The following is a 15,461-nucleotide window of genomic DNA, read 5'->3' on the forward strand; positions in this document are numbered from 1 at the left end:
CTGCAGTCACCATCCACAGTGATTTTAGAGCCCAAGAAGAGGAAATCTGTCACTGTTTCCACCTTTTCCCCTTCTATTTGCCATGAAGTGATGGGACCAGATGCCATGATCTTAGTTTTTTTAACATTGAGTTTTAAGTGGGCTTTTTCACTCTCCTCCTTCACCCTCATTCCCTGGTGGCTCAGAGGGTAAAGCGTCTGCCCGGGGTTCAATTCCTGGATCGGGAAGATCCCCTGGAGAAGGAAATAGCAACCCACTCCAGTATTCTTGCCTGGAAAATCCCATGGATGGAGAAGCCTGGTAGGCTACAGCCCATGGGGTTGCAAAGAGTCAGACACAACTGAGCGACTTCACTCTTCACTCTTCTTAAGCTGGCTTTTTCACTCTCCTCCTTCACCCTCATCAAGAATCTCTTCAATGCCTCTTTGCTTTCTGCCATACTACTTTAGAGTAGTATCATCCGCATATCTGAGGTGGTTGATATTTCTCCTGGCAATCTTGATTCCAGCTTGTAACTCATCCAGCCCGTCATTTCTCACGGTGTACTCTGTGTATAAGTTAAATAAACAGGGTGACAATAAACAGTCTTGTACTCCTTTCTCAATCCTGAACCAATCAGTTGTTCCATACAGGGTTCTAACTTTCAGTTCTTGACCTGCATACAGGTTTCTCAGGAGACAGGTAAGATGGTCTGGTATTTCCATCTTTTATTTAAGAGTTTTCCACAGTTTGCTATGATCCACAGTCAAAGGCTTTAGCACAGTCAATGAAACAGAGGTAGATGTTTTCCTGAAATTCCTTTGCTTACTCTATGATCCAGCAAATGTTGGCAATTTGATCTCTGCTTCCTCTGCCTTTTCTAAACACAGTTTAAACATCTGGACATTCTCAGTTCACGCAATGTTGAAGCCTAGCTTGGAGGGTTTGAGCAAAGCCTTACTAGCATGGGAGATGAGTGCAATTGTCTGGTGGTTTGAACATTCTTTAGTACTGCCCTTCTTGGGAACTGGGATGAAGATTGGCCTTTTCCAGTCCTGTGGCCACTGCTGGGTTTTCCAAATTTGCTGACATATTGAGTGCAACACTTTAGTAGCATCGTCTTTCAGGATTTTAAATAGCTCTGCTAGAATTCCATCACCTCCACTAGCTTTACTGGCAGCAGTGCTTCCTAAGGCCCACTTGACTTCACACTCCACAATGTCTGGCTCTGAGTTAGAGACTACACCATCGTGGTTATCCGGGTCATTAAGGATGTTTTTTGTATAGTCCTTCTGTGTATTCTTACCATCTCTTCTTGATCTCTTCTGCTTCTGTAAGGTCTTTCCCATTTCTATCCTTTATTGTACCCATCTTTGGATGAAATATTCCTTTGATATTTCAAATTTTCTTGAAGAGATTCTAGTCTTACCCTTTCTGTTGTTTTCCTCTATTTCTTTGCATTGTTCATTGAAGAAGGCCTTCTTATCTCTCCTTGCTATCCTCTGGAACTCTGCATTTAGTTGGGTGTGTGCTGTGCTAAGTTGCTTCAGTCACGTCCAACTCTCTGTGACTCTATGGATACGTAGCCTGCCAGGCTCCTCTGTCCATGAGATTCTCCAGGCAAGAATACTAGAGTGGGTTGCAATGCCCATCTCCAGGAGATCTCCCCAACTCAGGGACTGAACCCGAGTCTCTTGAGTCTCCTTTACTGGCAGGTGAGTTCTTTACCACTGTCGCCACCTGGGAAGCTGAGTGTGCCTTTCCCTTTCTCCCTTGCTTTTCACTTCTCTTCTTTCCTCAGCTATTTGTAAAGTGTCCTCAGACAACCACTTTGCCTTCCTGCATTTTTCTTTAGGATGGTTTTGTTTGCTGCCATCTCACTAGAAAAGTGAGAAAAGCCTTACCCTCAACTAGAAGCTGCTGCTGCTGCTGCTGCTGCTGCTAAGTCACTTTAGTCGTGTCGGACTCTGTGCGACCCCATAGACAGCAGCCCACCAGGCTCCTCTGTCCATGGGATTCTCCAGGCAAGAACACTGGAGTGGGTTGCCATTTCCTCCTCCAATGCATGAAAGTGAAAAGTCAAAGTGAAGTCACTCAGTCGTGTCCGACTCTTAGCGACCCCATGGACTGCAGCCCACCAGGCTCCTCCGTCCATGGGATTTTCCAGGCAAGAGTACTGGAGTGGGGTGCCATTGCCTTCTCCACACTAGAAACTAACCTCACTTAACCTCTTTTCATGAGAAAAGACTTAACCTCCCTAGAAACAAGAAATGCAAATTAAAACAATTTGATTCATCTGCCAGACTAAGAAAGATTACATCAAATTTGGTTTAGAGGGTTTTCCTACTTCACAAATATGTATCAAGTATGTGTTAAAGGGAGTTTCCCTCGTGGCTCCCTGGTAAAGAATCCGTCTGCCAAGCAGGAAACACGGATTCAATCCCTGGTTCAGGAAAGTCCTCCTGCAGAAGGAAATGGCAACACACTCCAGTTTTCTCACCTGGGAAATCCCATGGACAGAGGAGCCTGGCAGGCTAGAGTCCATGGGGTTACAAAAGAGGTGGACACGATTTAGCAACTAAATTACAACGTGTTAAAAACACACATCCCTCTGATTTCCAAATTTCATTTAACCCTAAATAATAATTTAAAAGAACAAAAACATAATAAACAAGGTACATACACAAACATGTTATACACACACAACCAAACATATCCTATAACTACTGATTTCCTCGGTGGTGGGATTTGGGAGATTTTTCTTTTCTTTTTGCCCTTTGGAGTTTTCTCATTTTTTTTAATCAATGAATATGTATTGTTTGTATGTTTCAAAAAGTGAAAAAAAAGTAGTGTGGGTATATATTCAAAAACCTTCACATATAAAAGCTCTGTTAGGAGCTTATATATCCCCTTTTAATTAACCTAAGGTTTACATTTTTGTCTTCCATACATAAGAGTTTTAGCTCATGAAATTCAAGAACATTTAGGTTGAACAAGCTCTCCTAGCAATGTTTATAAGCGTTATTCTTCGTATAGTCAGTAAACATTATATTTCCTAGTACTCAAACTACTGGACTAGAATGTTGTGAAAAATAATTCATTTAAAAAAAACCAAAATTCCAGATATTACTGATGACCAAAATGGAGGTTAATAAACTTCTCTGACTAAGAAAACCCAGTTTCTTAATATAAGAAACTCTGGAAGACAATATGCAATGGTTATACTTTAGTATTAGTAAAAGAATTATTTGCTTTATAAACTTTAAAGTGTCTTTAAATATCTCTAAAAGCGTAACTGTACTGACTTTAAAATGAAAAGAGATAAAGATCTTTAAATCCAGTGTTTGGGGCCACAGACTACTGAAAAACTAATCACTTGCGAATGTAAAAATAAATCATAGTCTATGAACATGAGCAAGTATTACTAATTTACACAGAGCTATCCAAGAATATCTTTTATATATATTAGATACAGCTGTTTTTCAAAAGCAAACAAGAAGTGTCAGAAAAGTAGAGCCAGAAGAAAATATGATAAAGCTCATTTCACCCGGGATTGGTATTTATTTACTGACTGATTTATTACCATCACGGGGAACAGAGAATCAAAATCTCCCTCTCCTTCCATGAGCAATTCTGATGCTTCTGATGGAGCCAGCACAAAGAATACAGGCCCTTTGAAAACACCCAGTGCTCTATCAATGCTGGTTTGTTTCCTCCTAGAGATGAGAAGGAAATGATCCTGAAAGCGTCTAACATTTTAAAACAAAAACTCTTTACCAAAGATAAAAAAAAAACAAAAGTCACCGTTAAGTCTTAAAATAATGGGGACGAGTCAGGTCCAAACAGGCTGGGAAGAGGATGGTCTTTAAAGGACTACACGTGCTCAGCTTCAGTAAAAATTTAAAGTGTTAAAACACCAACTAACTGCATGAGTAGTAGTCAACTAGTAATAAAAGAACTGGATTCATTGATTTCTAGGTTGTCTGCCAGTTCTTCAATTGTGTAATTCTCTACTGGGGAACAATAGAGTACATTAGGAGAAACAGTTTCATTAAAAAACAACATATGTGAATAAACACAGACACGCTAAACAAAAAGTAAAAAAACACACATATGTAATTCTTTAGTATAAACTTATTTTGTAGTAACAAGGGAAGGGAGACTATTTTCTCTGTGTTTTTTAACTTTCTAATTTGCAGGACTATTGCACCTGGACAGGTATCTTGACACCATTCTGAGACAGAAAATCCACCAGGAGGACAAAGGCAAACTTAGGTGGCTTTTGAGTCAGCCTGATTGTTTTAATTGCAGTGAGTAGGCAACTGTATGACGCAGAAGCCAGAGAGCAGCTCAGTTTTCTACTTTCTATTAAATACAAAGCACAGTAATTTTCAGAAAATACTCCACAGCATTTTTCTTGACTGGAAAATTGGCATAGCCAGGGTTTGCCCACAGTCTACACAGCCAAGCCCTTCTGGGAACAGGTGGTAAGTGTTCCAGCAAGTCACTTGGATGGAGGGCAATGACCTAATGACCTTCTCTAGGACAGACATTGTTGGTGAAAGGTGCCACCAATTCCCTGAATGTGGGACATAAATGTAGGTGCTTCTCCTTTTATAAGAGAGATGTATTTAACAAATCACGCAGGCAAGTCCACATTCCTAAACAAAGAGACTGCAACGGTGCCAGGTGCTACATGTTTTCCTGTCAGTGCTCATCATCTGTTTAACTTCTGAGAAAAGATTTACTATTAAGAAAACTGGGCAATGGTCAATCTGTCAGTAACATCTGCTTCCTGAAAAAGGAAAGCGTGTTGCAAGAAGATTTTCCTAAATGTTATCATAAGAGGTTACAACACAGACCAAGGATATCCACAGTTATCTTAATTTTATCCCTTTTCCATAATCATTCACTTCCCCACAGCTGCAGTATGAGCATGATGTCAACTATCCTTTCTTCATTTGTATCCTTCTTCATCATTTATGAAGAAGAAGGATGAATACATTCTTCACAGACATTATCTCATTTGATCCACATACAGGTTTGAGGCGTAGGTCTTATGCTTATTTGACAAATGGGAAAATTTAAGGCTGGCAAAATTGAATCACTTGCCCGAGGTCACATCTAGTAAGTGTCAGGACATGGATTTGAGCCTTCACCTTCTAGTTTGCATTCCCCATAACAACAGAGCCAAAGCAAAAACAAGGAGAGAGAAAACAAGGCCGACTTATACAATCATGGTTGTGCCCTTAAAGTAGCTTATAGTATGGGTGTGCATGCGTGCTCAGATGCTTCAGTCGTGTCCAACTCATTGCAACCCTATGGACTGTAGCCCACCAGGCTCCTCAGCCCGCATTGCCATGTCTGGATCTTCCCGACTCAGAGATCAAATCTATGTCTCCTGCATTCCAGGCGGATTGCTTACCGCTAAGCCACCAGGGAAGCCTCTAACCAATATCAAACAAAATATTTAAAAGGGCTCTGTGACAACAGAATAATCCCCACTACCCCCACTTCGTCACCAAAGACGTTCAAATCCTTATCCCTGGAAACTTCACACCACGTGAAATGTCACACCTGGATATAGGACATTACATAAAGGAACCTAGCAGGTGTGATTCAGTTAAGGGCCTTGCAATGGAAAGTTACTCAGGATTATCTCAGTAGGCCTGAGGTAGTCACAGCAGGGCGGAGAAGGCAATGGCACCCCACTCCTGTGCTCTTGCCTGGAAAATCCCATGGGTGGAGGAGCCTGGTAGGCTGCAGTCCACGGGGTCTCTAGGAGTCGGGCACGACTAAGCAACTTCACTTTCACTTTTCACTTTCATGCATTGGAGAAGGAAATGGCAACCTACTCCAGTATTCTTGCCTGGAGAATCCCAGGGACAGAGGAGCCTAGTTGGCTGCCGTCTGTAGGGTCGCACAGAGTCGGACACGACTGAAGCGACTTAGCAGCAGCAGCAACAGCAGCAGCAGTCACAGCAGGGAGGCCGGAGAGTCAGTATCAGTGATGTGGCCTGACAAAGACTCAACCAGTCAATCCTGGCTTTTAAAACAGAGGAAGAGGCTACAAGCCAGGGAAGATGAGTGGCCTCTTCAAGTTAGAAAAGGCCTGAAAATGGCTTCTTCCTTGGAGCCCCCAAGAGCAATGCAGCACTGCAGACCTTGATTTGGGCCCCATGAGACATCTGACCTTCAAAACTGAAGATAATAAATTTGTGTTGTTTTTAAGCCTCCAAATGTATTTATAGTAACTTGTGATAAAAAGAATAAGAAATTAATCAGGCATGAAGACAAAACTGAGATAACAGACTAACCCTATCTTGCTACATAATATTCTTGATAATGTTTTGCATACCAACATAACACAATTTTAGAATACTTTTACTTCTTAAAATACACAGATCATTAGTCCTTACACTAAAGTAGACTTGCTTAAGTTCTACTTTTCCACATCTGTGTGCTGTGTGCTGTCGTGTCCGACTCCTTTGCGACCTCATGGACTATATAGCCCACCAGGCTCCTCTGTCCATGGGATTCTCCAGGCAAGAATACAAGTGGGTTGCCATCTACATTCAGATAAATTATGTTTTCTACATAACAATCATTTTGTTTTTTTAGAAGTAGGGGAATAAGAGATAACAAACTACTGTGTATAAATAAACAAGCTCCAAGGGTATATTGTACAGAAAATAGAGGCACTATTTTATAATAACTATAAATGGAGTATAATCTTTAAAAATTGTGAATCACCATGTTATATACCTGAAATGTATAAAATATTGTAAATCAATTATATCTCAAAAAATTTTTTTAAAAATCATGTTAGAAAACAAACAAATCATACCCCAAAATGACCTTTTAAATTTCAGTAATTCAACCCATGTCTCAAAGTTCAGATTATTCTATCAATTTAGGGAAAAATCAGTTTCCAACCATTATGCAAACCTTGGTTAAAACCTACCAATTTTGCTGAGTCACTAGATGAAGGGGTTTAAAAACCTAAGTGGGTAACTACCATTTCAAAGTAGCTGAAATCACTGAACAGGTATGTAAAATAAGACAAGAGGTTTTCCTTTTTACATACTAGTTGTGGTTTTATTTACATATTACATCAAGGAAATCAGCAGGAAAAAGAAAAATAAAGACGACAAATCACACAAAAGGACACAACTAGAAACATAATAAAGTTTATGTTTAGAAGATAACAAAAGAAAGCAAAGAAGACAAGCCAAAGTCAAAAGCTTAAAAAAAAATTAAGAGAGCATGTTTAGGAACTAAGTTTAACAAATCCATGAAATAAGAAAGTTTAGACTAAGGTTTTCTTTTGTTCCTGCAGGATCAGTAATGCACAAATATCATTCAAAAATCAAAGCAGTAAATAAGCGTACCATCTCAGACTGAATTTTCTACTAAATTAAACTTTTCATCACAGAACCCTACATTTTCCTTGTTTAAAAGACACGTCTACAGTATTTTGGAGCTATCCATATAATATTCATTATTTCATGTAACCTGTATAATTCTACCAAAAATAATGACTAAGAAAATTAATAGACTAGCTACTGAAAATGTTACTTTCTCTGTAAAGTTCACATCAAATCTACTTAGCATGGCAAAGAACCAAGAGCTCTACCCACTGGGTTTTAGATCCTTTTATTTTTCATACAATGCTCTATGTGTGTTAGGCTCGATGGTGAATTTATTTGGTTAGACTGCTGGCTTGAATTATCTTTTTAAAGTTCATTTAGATCCTCCCTCCATTTACTTCCAGCTTAATTTCTCAACATGCCCTCAGACACTCTCACCTTATGCATATAAATCTTATAGAAAAATGTACACATGCAGGTCACATAGAATTATTTGATTTTCCTTCAAAAACACTTTTACTAATCTATGCATATTTTGTTTCCTCTGCCCTGGAACTCTCTTTTGCCTCTGGTGAATTCTACCTTATCTTTTATTAGCTACCTAAAATACCAGCAACTGATCTGGGAAGCCCTTTCTCTGCAGAGTTAAGACTTTCTGGGTCTGCCTCCTTTATTTCAGTATAAATCTACTTGTGTCTACTGCTCAGACATAAAGTGACATAAATTTAGACTAGTCTTCCAACCATAATTTTTAAAATCTTTCTTCCTCTTCCACTACCAAAAATCATGCCCTGGGATAAGAAAAAAAGAAAAACACTACAAGTATTCATCTTTCCTCTTTAAGAGCTAAGAAACTAAGTGTTACACTATTCTAATACCAAACTCCAGATTTTCTTTCTTAGCTACTGCTACATGTCTTAATGCATGTGACAAGTCACACTAAAATGGCCTACAAAGTTATACACTGTTTAATATCTAGGTATATCTTTGGTAAAGAGAAAATAAAATTGGTTCATGAATTACTGATCAGCAATAAACACACAATGAACCTGCGCAAACTCCAGAGATAGTGGAGGACAGGGAAGCCTGGCGTGCTACAGCCAATGGGGTTGCCAAGAGCTGGACATGACTTAGCAACTGGACAACAACCACAGATACACACTGGATGTTTTCTTACTATGACCTTGTTTTCCAACCCAAAAGAGAAAAAGGTACTCTCTTACTGCTATTCTTTTTCTTCGTTTGAAAACTGTAATTTTAGTTCTCTAAACAAGCTCATAGTCTATCATTTCTTAGCTGTGCCAGGTAAGACAGACTTTCTGACACAGGCATAGGCATACTTCTTAGAGTCAGTCAGATACTACCATAAAAGCTTTGAATCTCTAGCAAGTGATGCCAAAAGCCAGAGATGGGTAAGAAATTATTCTCATGGTGTTGTCCTATAGCCAGTACCAGCAAGTCCAACAGCAGTAAAACCCTGCACTACTAGTTCCTCTGTTAGCTTCTCTTACCCATTATTCAGAAAACTATCGAGTTACCAGAATTCTGCCAATAAATTCCTATTCAGCAAAATTTAGCCAAAGTCAGTTTTTATTGCTTTACATGAAGAACCCAACACCTGCAGGCAATAAATACACACACACAGCCTACCATATGCCAAGCACGTCTCTATTCACTAGCACGCGATGGTGAGCACAAACAAATTTGTCTGGAGAATTTACAGTCTAGTCTGGAAAACAAACACAATGTAAGACAACCAGAAAGAAAAGAAAAGAAGTGTAAATTTTAGCTAAATAAAGAAAAAGAGCTGTACCTACTGCGTTGACAGCCTGCATAGCAGAAGCTGATCTTAAAGGAAGACAAAGGGAATGGGAAAGGACATTGAAAATACCTATTTAACACCAAGTATTTGTAATATCTCCAAAAAGCACCTTACTTTAAAAAAACTTTATTGTGATTCTGGAACTAGCTGATATTTGTTCTTATTACAAGAAGGGATAAGTCACTGTTCTGTTTTTAAAGAGACAGCCCAAGAAATAAATGAGCCTAAAAAGTAAGTACTTCATACAGTTACAAACATCAAATGTTGATACAACTATCAGGAGGGATTCTCAGGACTCAATTGAATGGTCAGACTCACAAAACCACCAGAGGCCACACTCAGCACCAGTCTATTTCAAGGCTTTAGAACAGAACTGGACATACCTCCCTAAGAGAGTCCTCACATGAACTTTCCTCTGCAGCAGTACACACAGCTGTCCAGAGCATGTCTCTTTGCCTCACCAGGACACAGCTCAGACATGAACGAGATCTGGCGGATAAAGCAGCTACCAGTGTGTCAGGTCTCATGCCCCATGGGAATGCTTATCTCCTATAAAAACCCCACAGCCAGCACTTTCAGAGTTCCCACAAAGGACATGCCAGTTATGAGAGTCAATGCTCTCAGGGAACGCTAACGCTATGGCTTCCCCATCAGGTACTAATAGTCTATAGTTTCTCCTAAACTACATTCAATTTACCAACCAGGGGCCATTCTTAACAAAGCAACGATATCTATTTACTTAGCCACTCAGGACCCAATAAAATAGAACAAGAAACTTAACAGGAACTCGGGTTGGCATGCAGAGTAGGAAAGGGTTTTAATAATCATTTTCCAAAAGCTGACTACTGATAATTTTACTTAGTTTTAATATCCCTACATGTATTATTCAGTTAGGCTGCATTATGCTAAAGTAACAAGCATCCCGAATGTCTATTAGTCAAAAATAACAAAAAATTATTCTATATACATACATTGTGGGTCAAAGAGCCTAAGCTTCACATCATCCTCACTCAGGAAACTATGCTGAGGGAGCCTCTATCATTTAAACTATCACCACTCACTGTGGCATCTGGCAAGAAGAGGAGCAGAACAATGTCCCGACTCCTAAACCCTTCCACCTACACTGCTGCTCATGTTTCATTGGCTAGCAAAAGTCACAGGGGCTTACCTAATTCAGGGGCATTCCTAGAAGTTTTAGAAATATGATACTAATCACTAGTTGTAATATTTACTATACATCATCTAAGAGCTAATGTAAATAAAACAATTTTATAAATTCAACATCACAGTAATTTTATAAATTCAACCATTCAACATGACAGTAATCCAAGTCTATGCCCCAATCACTGATGTTGAAGAAGCTGAAGTTGACCAGTTCTATGAAGGTCCTACAAGACTTTCTAGAACTAAATACCAAAAGGAAAAAAAAAAAAACAGATGTCCTTTTCATCACAGGGGATTAAAGTACAAAAGTAGAAGTCAAGAGATACCTGGAGTAACAGGCAAGTTTGGCCTCCAAGGACAAAATGAAGCAGCCTTGAACAGAGTTTTGTCAAGGGAACACACTGGTCATAGCAAACACCCTTTCCCAATAACACAAGAGATGACTCTACACATGGACATCACCAGATGGTCAATACAGAAACCAGACTGATTATATTCTTTGCAGCTAGAGATGAAGAAGCTCTATACAGTCTGCAAAAAAAAGACTGGGAGCTGACTGTGGCTCAGATCATGAGCTCCTTATTGCAAAATTCAGGCTTAAACTGAAGGAAGTAGGGAAAACCACTAGGCCATTCAGGCATGACCTAAATCAAAAATCCCTTAAGATTATACAGTAGAGGTGACGAATAGATTCAAGGGATTAGACCTGGTAGACAGAGTACCTAAAGAACTATAGACAGAGGTTCCTAACACTGTACAAGAGGTAGTGACCAAAACATCCCAAAGAAAAAGAAATGCAAGAAGGCAAAATGGTTCCAAATTGGGAAAGGACTACAACAAGGCTATATACTGTCACCTTGCTTATCTAATTCTTATGCAGAGTACATAATGCAAAATGCCGGGCTGGATGAAGCACAAGCTGGAAGCCAGACAGCTGGGAAAAATATCAACAACCTCAGATATGCAGATGATACCGCTCTAATGGCAGAAAGTGAAGAGGAACTAGAGGGTGAAAGAGGAGAGCGAAAAGCTGGCTTAAAACTCAACATTCAAAAAATTAAGATAATGGCATCCAGTCCCATCACTTCATGACATATAGAAAGGGAAAAAGTGGAAGCAGTGGCTGACTATTTTCCTGGGTTCCAAAATCACTGCAGATGGTGACTACAGCTATGAAATTAAAAGACGCTTACTCCTTGAAAAGAAAGCTATGATAAACATAGACAGCATATTAAACAGCAGAGACTGTTTGCTGACAAAGGTCTATATAGAAATCCAGGCCGCCCCCAACTACAGCCGTGTCCCAGAATCTGCACACTGCTCTCATTTTTGGGAGCTTCATCTCCCTGATTGGTGCCGCCCTCTACCTCATCTACTTCCAGACCCTAATGCGACTGTAGGAGTAACAGAAGCAACAAACCATAAATCAAGCTGGCACTGTTCAAGAAGACATGCAGCCACCATGGCTGAAAGTGTGGTTGGATCCATTTGGTAGGAAATGAGAAGACTATCACCACCTTTAATTATGAAAGAGAAAGAGACTTCATGCTTTCAGTTCTACAGCAAGTATAATCAATCACCTGGCTAGAGAATGATGGCTGGAGAGGAAAACTCGAGAAAGCCATAAAGAAGAGTACTGTGCACAAGGATTAAATTCCCTACTTAAGTTCAAAAGAATCCTGGAATAAATCACACCATTAGGAAAGTTTTCATGATTTGGCTTCCTTTCTAAACATGAAGCTCTCTCACCCAGCTGGGATTGGAGGCAATCTATTTATCATTCAATCTCTACCTCTTACCCACCTGGGTTGTGATATGAATATAAGCAACCGATAGACTGGGGAAGATCCTAGTCTGTTTTGCAGTCTTCCAAATGGGAAGTTTCAGGGGGAAACCACCATAATGAGCACCCTCATAGGGCTCTTTGAAAATGTTAAAGTTGATAAAACTCTTTGAGGACAAGGTACATTGTACTCTTTAAAAATAAATAGTTCAACTCAACTATCTCATTAGGAAGGTGGCTCTATGTTGAAGAATAAACTTGAAGCAAAACTAAATGGATGAGCATGCCTATCAGAAATCACTGTTGAATTAATGAAGTGAAAGTGTGTATATTAGAATGATTTCTTTTCACTTCAAAAAAAAAAAAAAAGGTCTATATAGTCAAAGCTATGGTTTTTCCAGCAGTTATGTGTAGGTATAAGAGCTGGACCATAAAGAAGGCTAAGCACCATAGAACTGATGCTTTCTAACTGTGCTTTGGAGGAGAAGACTCTTGAGAGTCCCTTGGACTGCAAGGAGATCAAGTCAGTCCATCCTAAAGGAAATCGACACTGAATATTCACTGGAAGGACTAAAGCTAAAGCTGAAGTTTCAATTATTTGGCCACCTGATGCTACGAGCCAGTGCAGTAATAACAGGAGAAGTAGTAACAATACGGTCTTTCAGTGGGAAAGACCCTGATGCTGGGAAAGATTGAATGCAAAAGGAGAAGGAGGCGGCAGAAGAGATGATTAGATACTGCCACCAACTCAATGGACATGAATTTGAGCAAACTCCAGGAGACAATGGAGAACAGGGAAGCCTGGCATACTATAGTCCATGGGGTCACAAAGAGTTGGACACAACTTAGTGACTGAACAACAATAAATTTTATTTCCCAAATATTCAAAAAAATGAGGATGGAGCCCTTTAAAGCACTGAAGTCTCCTCTGGACTCAGAAACACAATAAAGCAGAGAAAATAAATTAAATAACTGAAACATTTCATGATCACCCCTGGAATATAGTACAGCTGTGGAAAGGTAGGCAATCTTTCCAAAGTAACATTGGGAACCCCTGGAAAAGGGAATGGCAACCCACTCCAATATTCTTGCCTGGGGAATCCCATGAACAGAGGAGCCTGGCTGGCTTCAGTACATGGGGTCACAAAGAGTCAGACGTGACTGAGCAACTAGAAAACAACAACACTGGAAAAAATGGCAGAGCCTGGATTTGAACGCAGGTCTGTGTGACTCCATGGTCTATTTCCTTTTCATGACACGACGATGTATAACAAATACAGATGGAGAGAGCGAAGAAAGAAGAGTCAAAGGGCAAACTCCACAAGAGTCCCAAGAAGGCTAGGAGGCAGGGAACTATATTCAATATCCTATGAGAAAACATAATAGAAAAGAACATGAAAAAAACATATATAACTGAGTCACTCTGCTGTATAGAAGAAATTAACACATGATAAATCAACTATACATCAATAATTTTTTTTTTAAAGGTCAGGAGGAATAAGAGGACAAGATAGTTCCAGACAGGCACAAAGTGGCAACTTTAAATAAGACAGTGGTGGATGAGGGATCAAGTGTCCACTGAGGCAGAGCTGCCACCAGCGATTTGAGTTTGGGCAATGCTGGGTTGGGTTCAGGGAGCCGCCAGATTGAAGTAGCTGAGCATGGGAGGTGATAAACGGAGGCAGAGTGTTCAGTATATTGCTTGTGAAGAAAAGGAGAAAGGAAAATGGCTAAGAGAAGACACAAGCTCAAGGGAAAGCTGTTTCAATTAATTTTTCAGGTAGGAAAAAGTAAAGCATGTTTGAAAGTTGTTTTCTTTTTAAAAAAATTTTAAAAAGGAGTACGGGGGAAGGGCGGGATCATAGAGACAAATGAAAGTAAGCAGGGTCCCTGAGAAGGGAGAAGTATTAACAATACAAAGCAACTTGAAGGGGAGGACAGAGGACAAGACTGTTGGCTGGCATCACCGACTCAGTGGACATGAGTTTGAGCAAACTCCAGGAGATGGTGAAGGACAGGGAAGCCTGGTGCGCTGCAGGCCACCAAGTCACAGAGCTGGAAATGACTGAGCAACAGAACAACAACAGATACGAAGTGAGTGACTGTAGTGGGCCTGGCCCTGCACCAAGTAGGTCACATGTTTTAACATTCCATTTAACTCCATAGGAATCAACTCATTCCTTTTAACACATGCCTGCACTGTGTCAGGGAGAGGGTGGTAACCTGTTAGTAAACTGTGAAAAGTTTAACAGCAGTAAATGACAGGGCTGGGTTAAGCCCCAGGCGGTTTGCTTCCAGAAACCACATTTATCCCCTCAGCTACTATCTCCCTGGGAAGTCAGCAGGACTTCCCTGGTGGCTCAGACGCTGTCTACAATGCAGGAGACCAGGGTACAATCCCTGGGTTGGGAAGATCCCCTGGAGAAGGAAATGGCAATCCACTCCAGTACTATTGCCTGGAAAATCCCATGGCCAGAGGAGCCTGGTAGGCTACAGTCCATGGGTCACAAAGAGTCGGACACGACTGAGCAACTTCACTTTCACTTTCACTATCTCCCCTGACTCAAGACTGAGGATGAGGGAAACAGAAATGCCACTATCTCTCTTGAGATAATGAAAAAGATAAAAGACATCAGTGGTGCAGAGATGGTGAGGTATTTGGGCCAGGATGGGACAGAGGTGTGAGGAATGTTCAGGAGGATGCTGTAAGTTGTAAGCATTTCTTTCATAGTCAAGATACAGTCTGATGGTGCTAGTTCCAGATAATACATGTTTATGACTAGATTACTGAAAACCATATTGTCCTGTTTTCTTAAATTCAAACACTATTTGGATAAAAACTGTAATGGAAAAAATACTATTTGTATATTTTTTTCATAAGAGAAGTCTGAGAGGCTATACAAAATGATTGGAGAACTATCATAAACAAGGGCAAAAAGAATAGAAAAAGTCCATACATGTCAATGTACAACTGAAGGACTTTAGCAATTTCCTCACTATAGAAAAAGCTCTTATGACTCATTCATTCATCTACTTAATGTATTGGGTACCACTGGTGTCAGGCACTGTTTTAGGCCCTGGGATTGCAGCAGTGACCAAAACAGATAACAACAATCCCCATGGAATACATATCCTAATTGAAGGAAAGGATAACTAAAACAAATTAACTAAAAATAAATTGTACAGCAGCGTGAGTACTAAGGAAAAAAATAAAGGGGAGAAGACGATGGGAGCACACAGTGGGAAAGGGGGAATTGGAATTTTAAATAAGAAGGTCAGCACATAACTGAGAAAATGACATTTGAGGAATTCCCAGAAGAGGTGATGGAGGGGCACCCAATGT

The 15,461-nt window shown here is 40.0% G+C and overlaps 2 protein-coding genes across 3 annotated transcripts in view; one reads left to right on the forward strand and one right to left on the reverse strand.

The window, feature by feature from the left end:
* Window positions 1-15,461, reverse strand: part of ITGAV (integrin subunit alpha V) — a 108,870-nt gene that overhangs the window by 77,580 nt on the left and 15,829 nt on the right. The gene's annotated exons all lie outside the window — the stretch shown is intronic.
* On the forward strand, window positions 10,487-11,837 carry LOC133235031 (small integral membrane protein 20-like). The gene is given in 2 exon segments (XM_061395808.1): window positions 10,487-10,492; window positions 11,607-11,837. Coding segments are annotated over 2 exon segments (237 nt in total).

Source organism: Bos javanicus, chromosome 2, assembly GCF_032452875.1.
Source record: "Bos javanicus breed banteng chromosome 2, ARS-OSU_banteng_1.0, whole genome shotgun sequence".
NCBI lineage: Eukaryota > Metazoa > Chordata > Mammalia > Artiodactyla > Bovidae > Bos > Bos javanicus.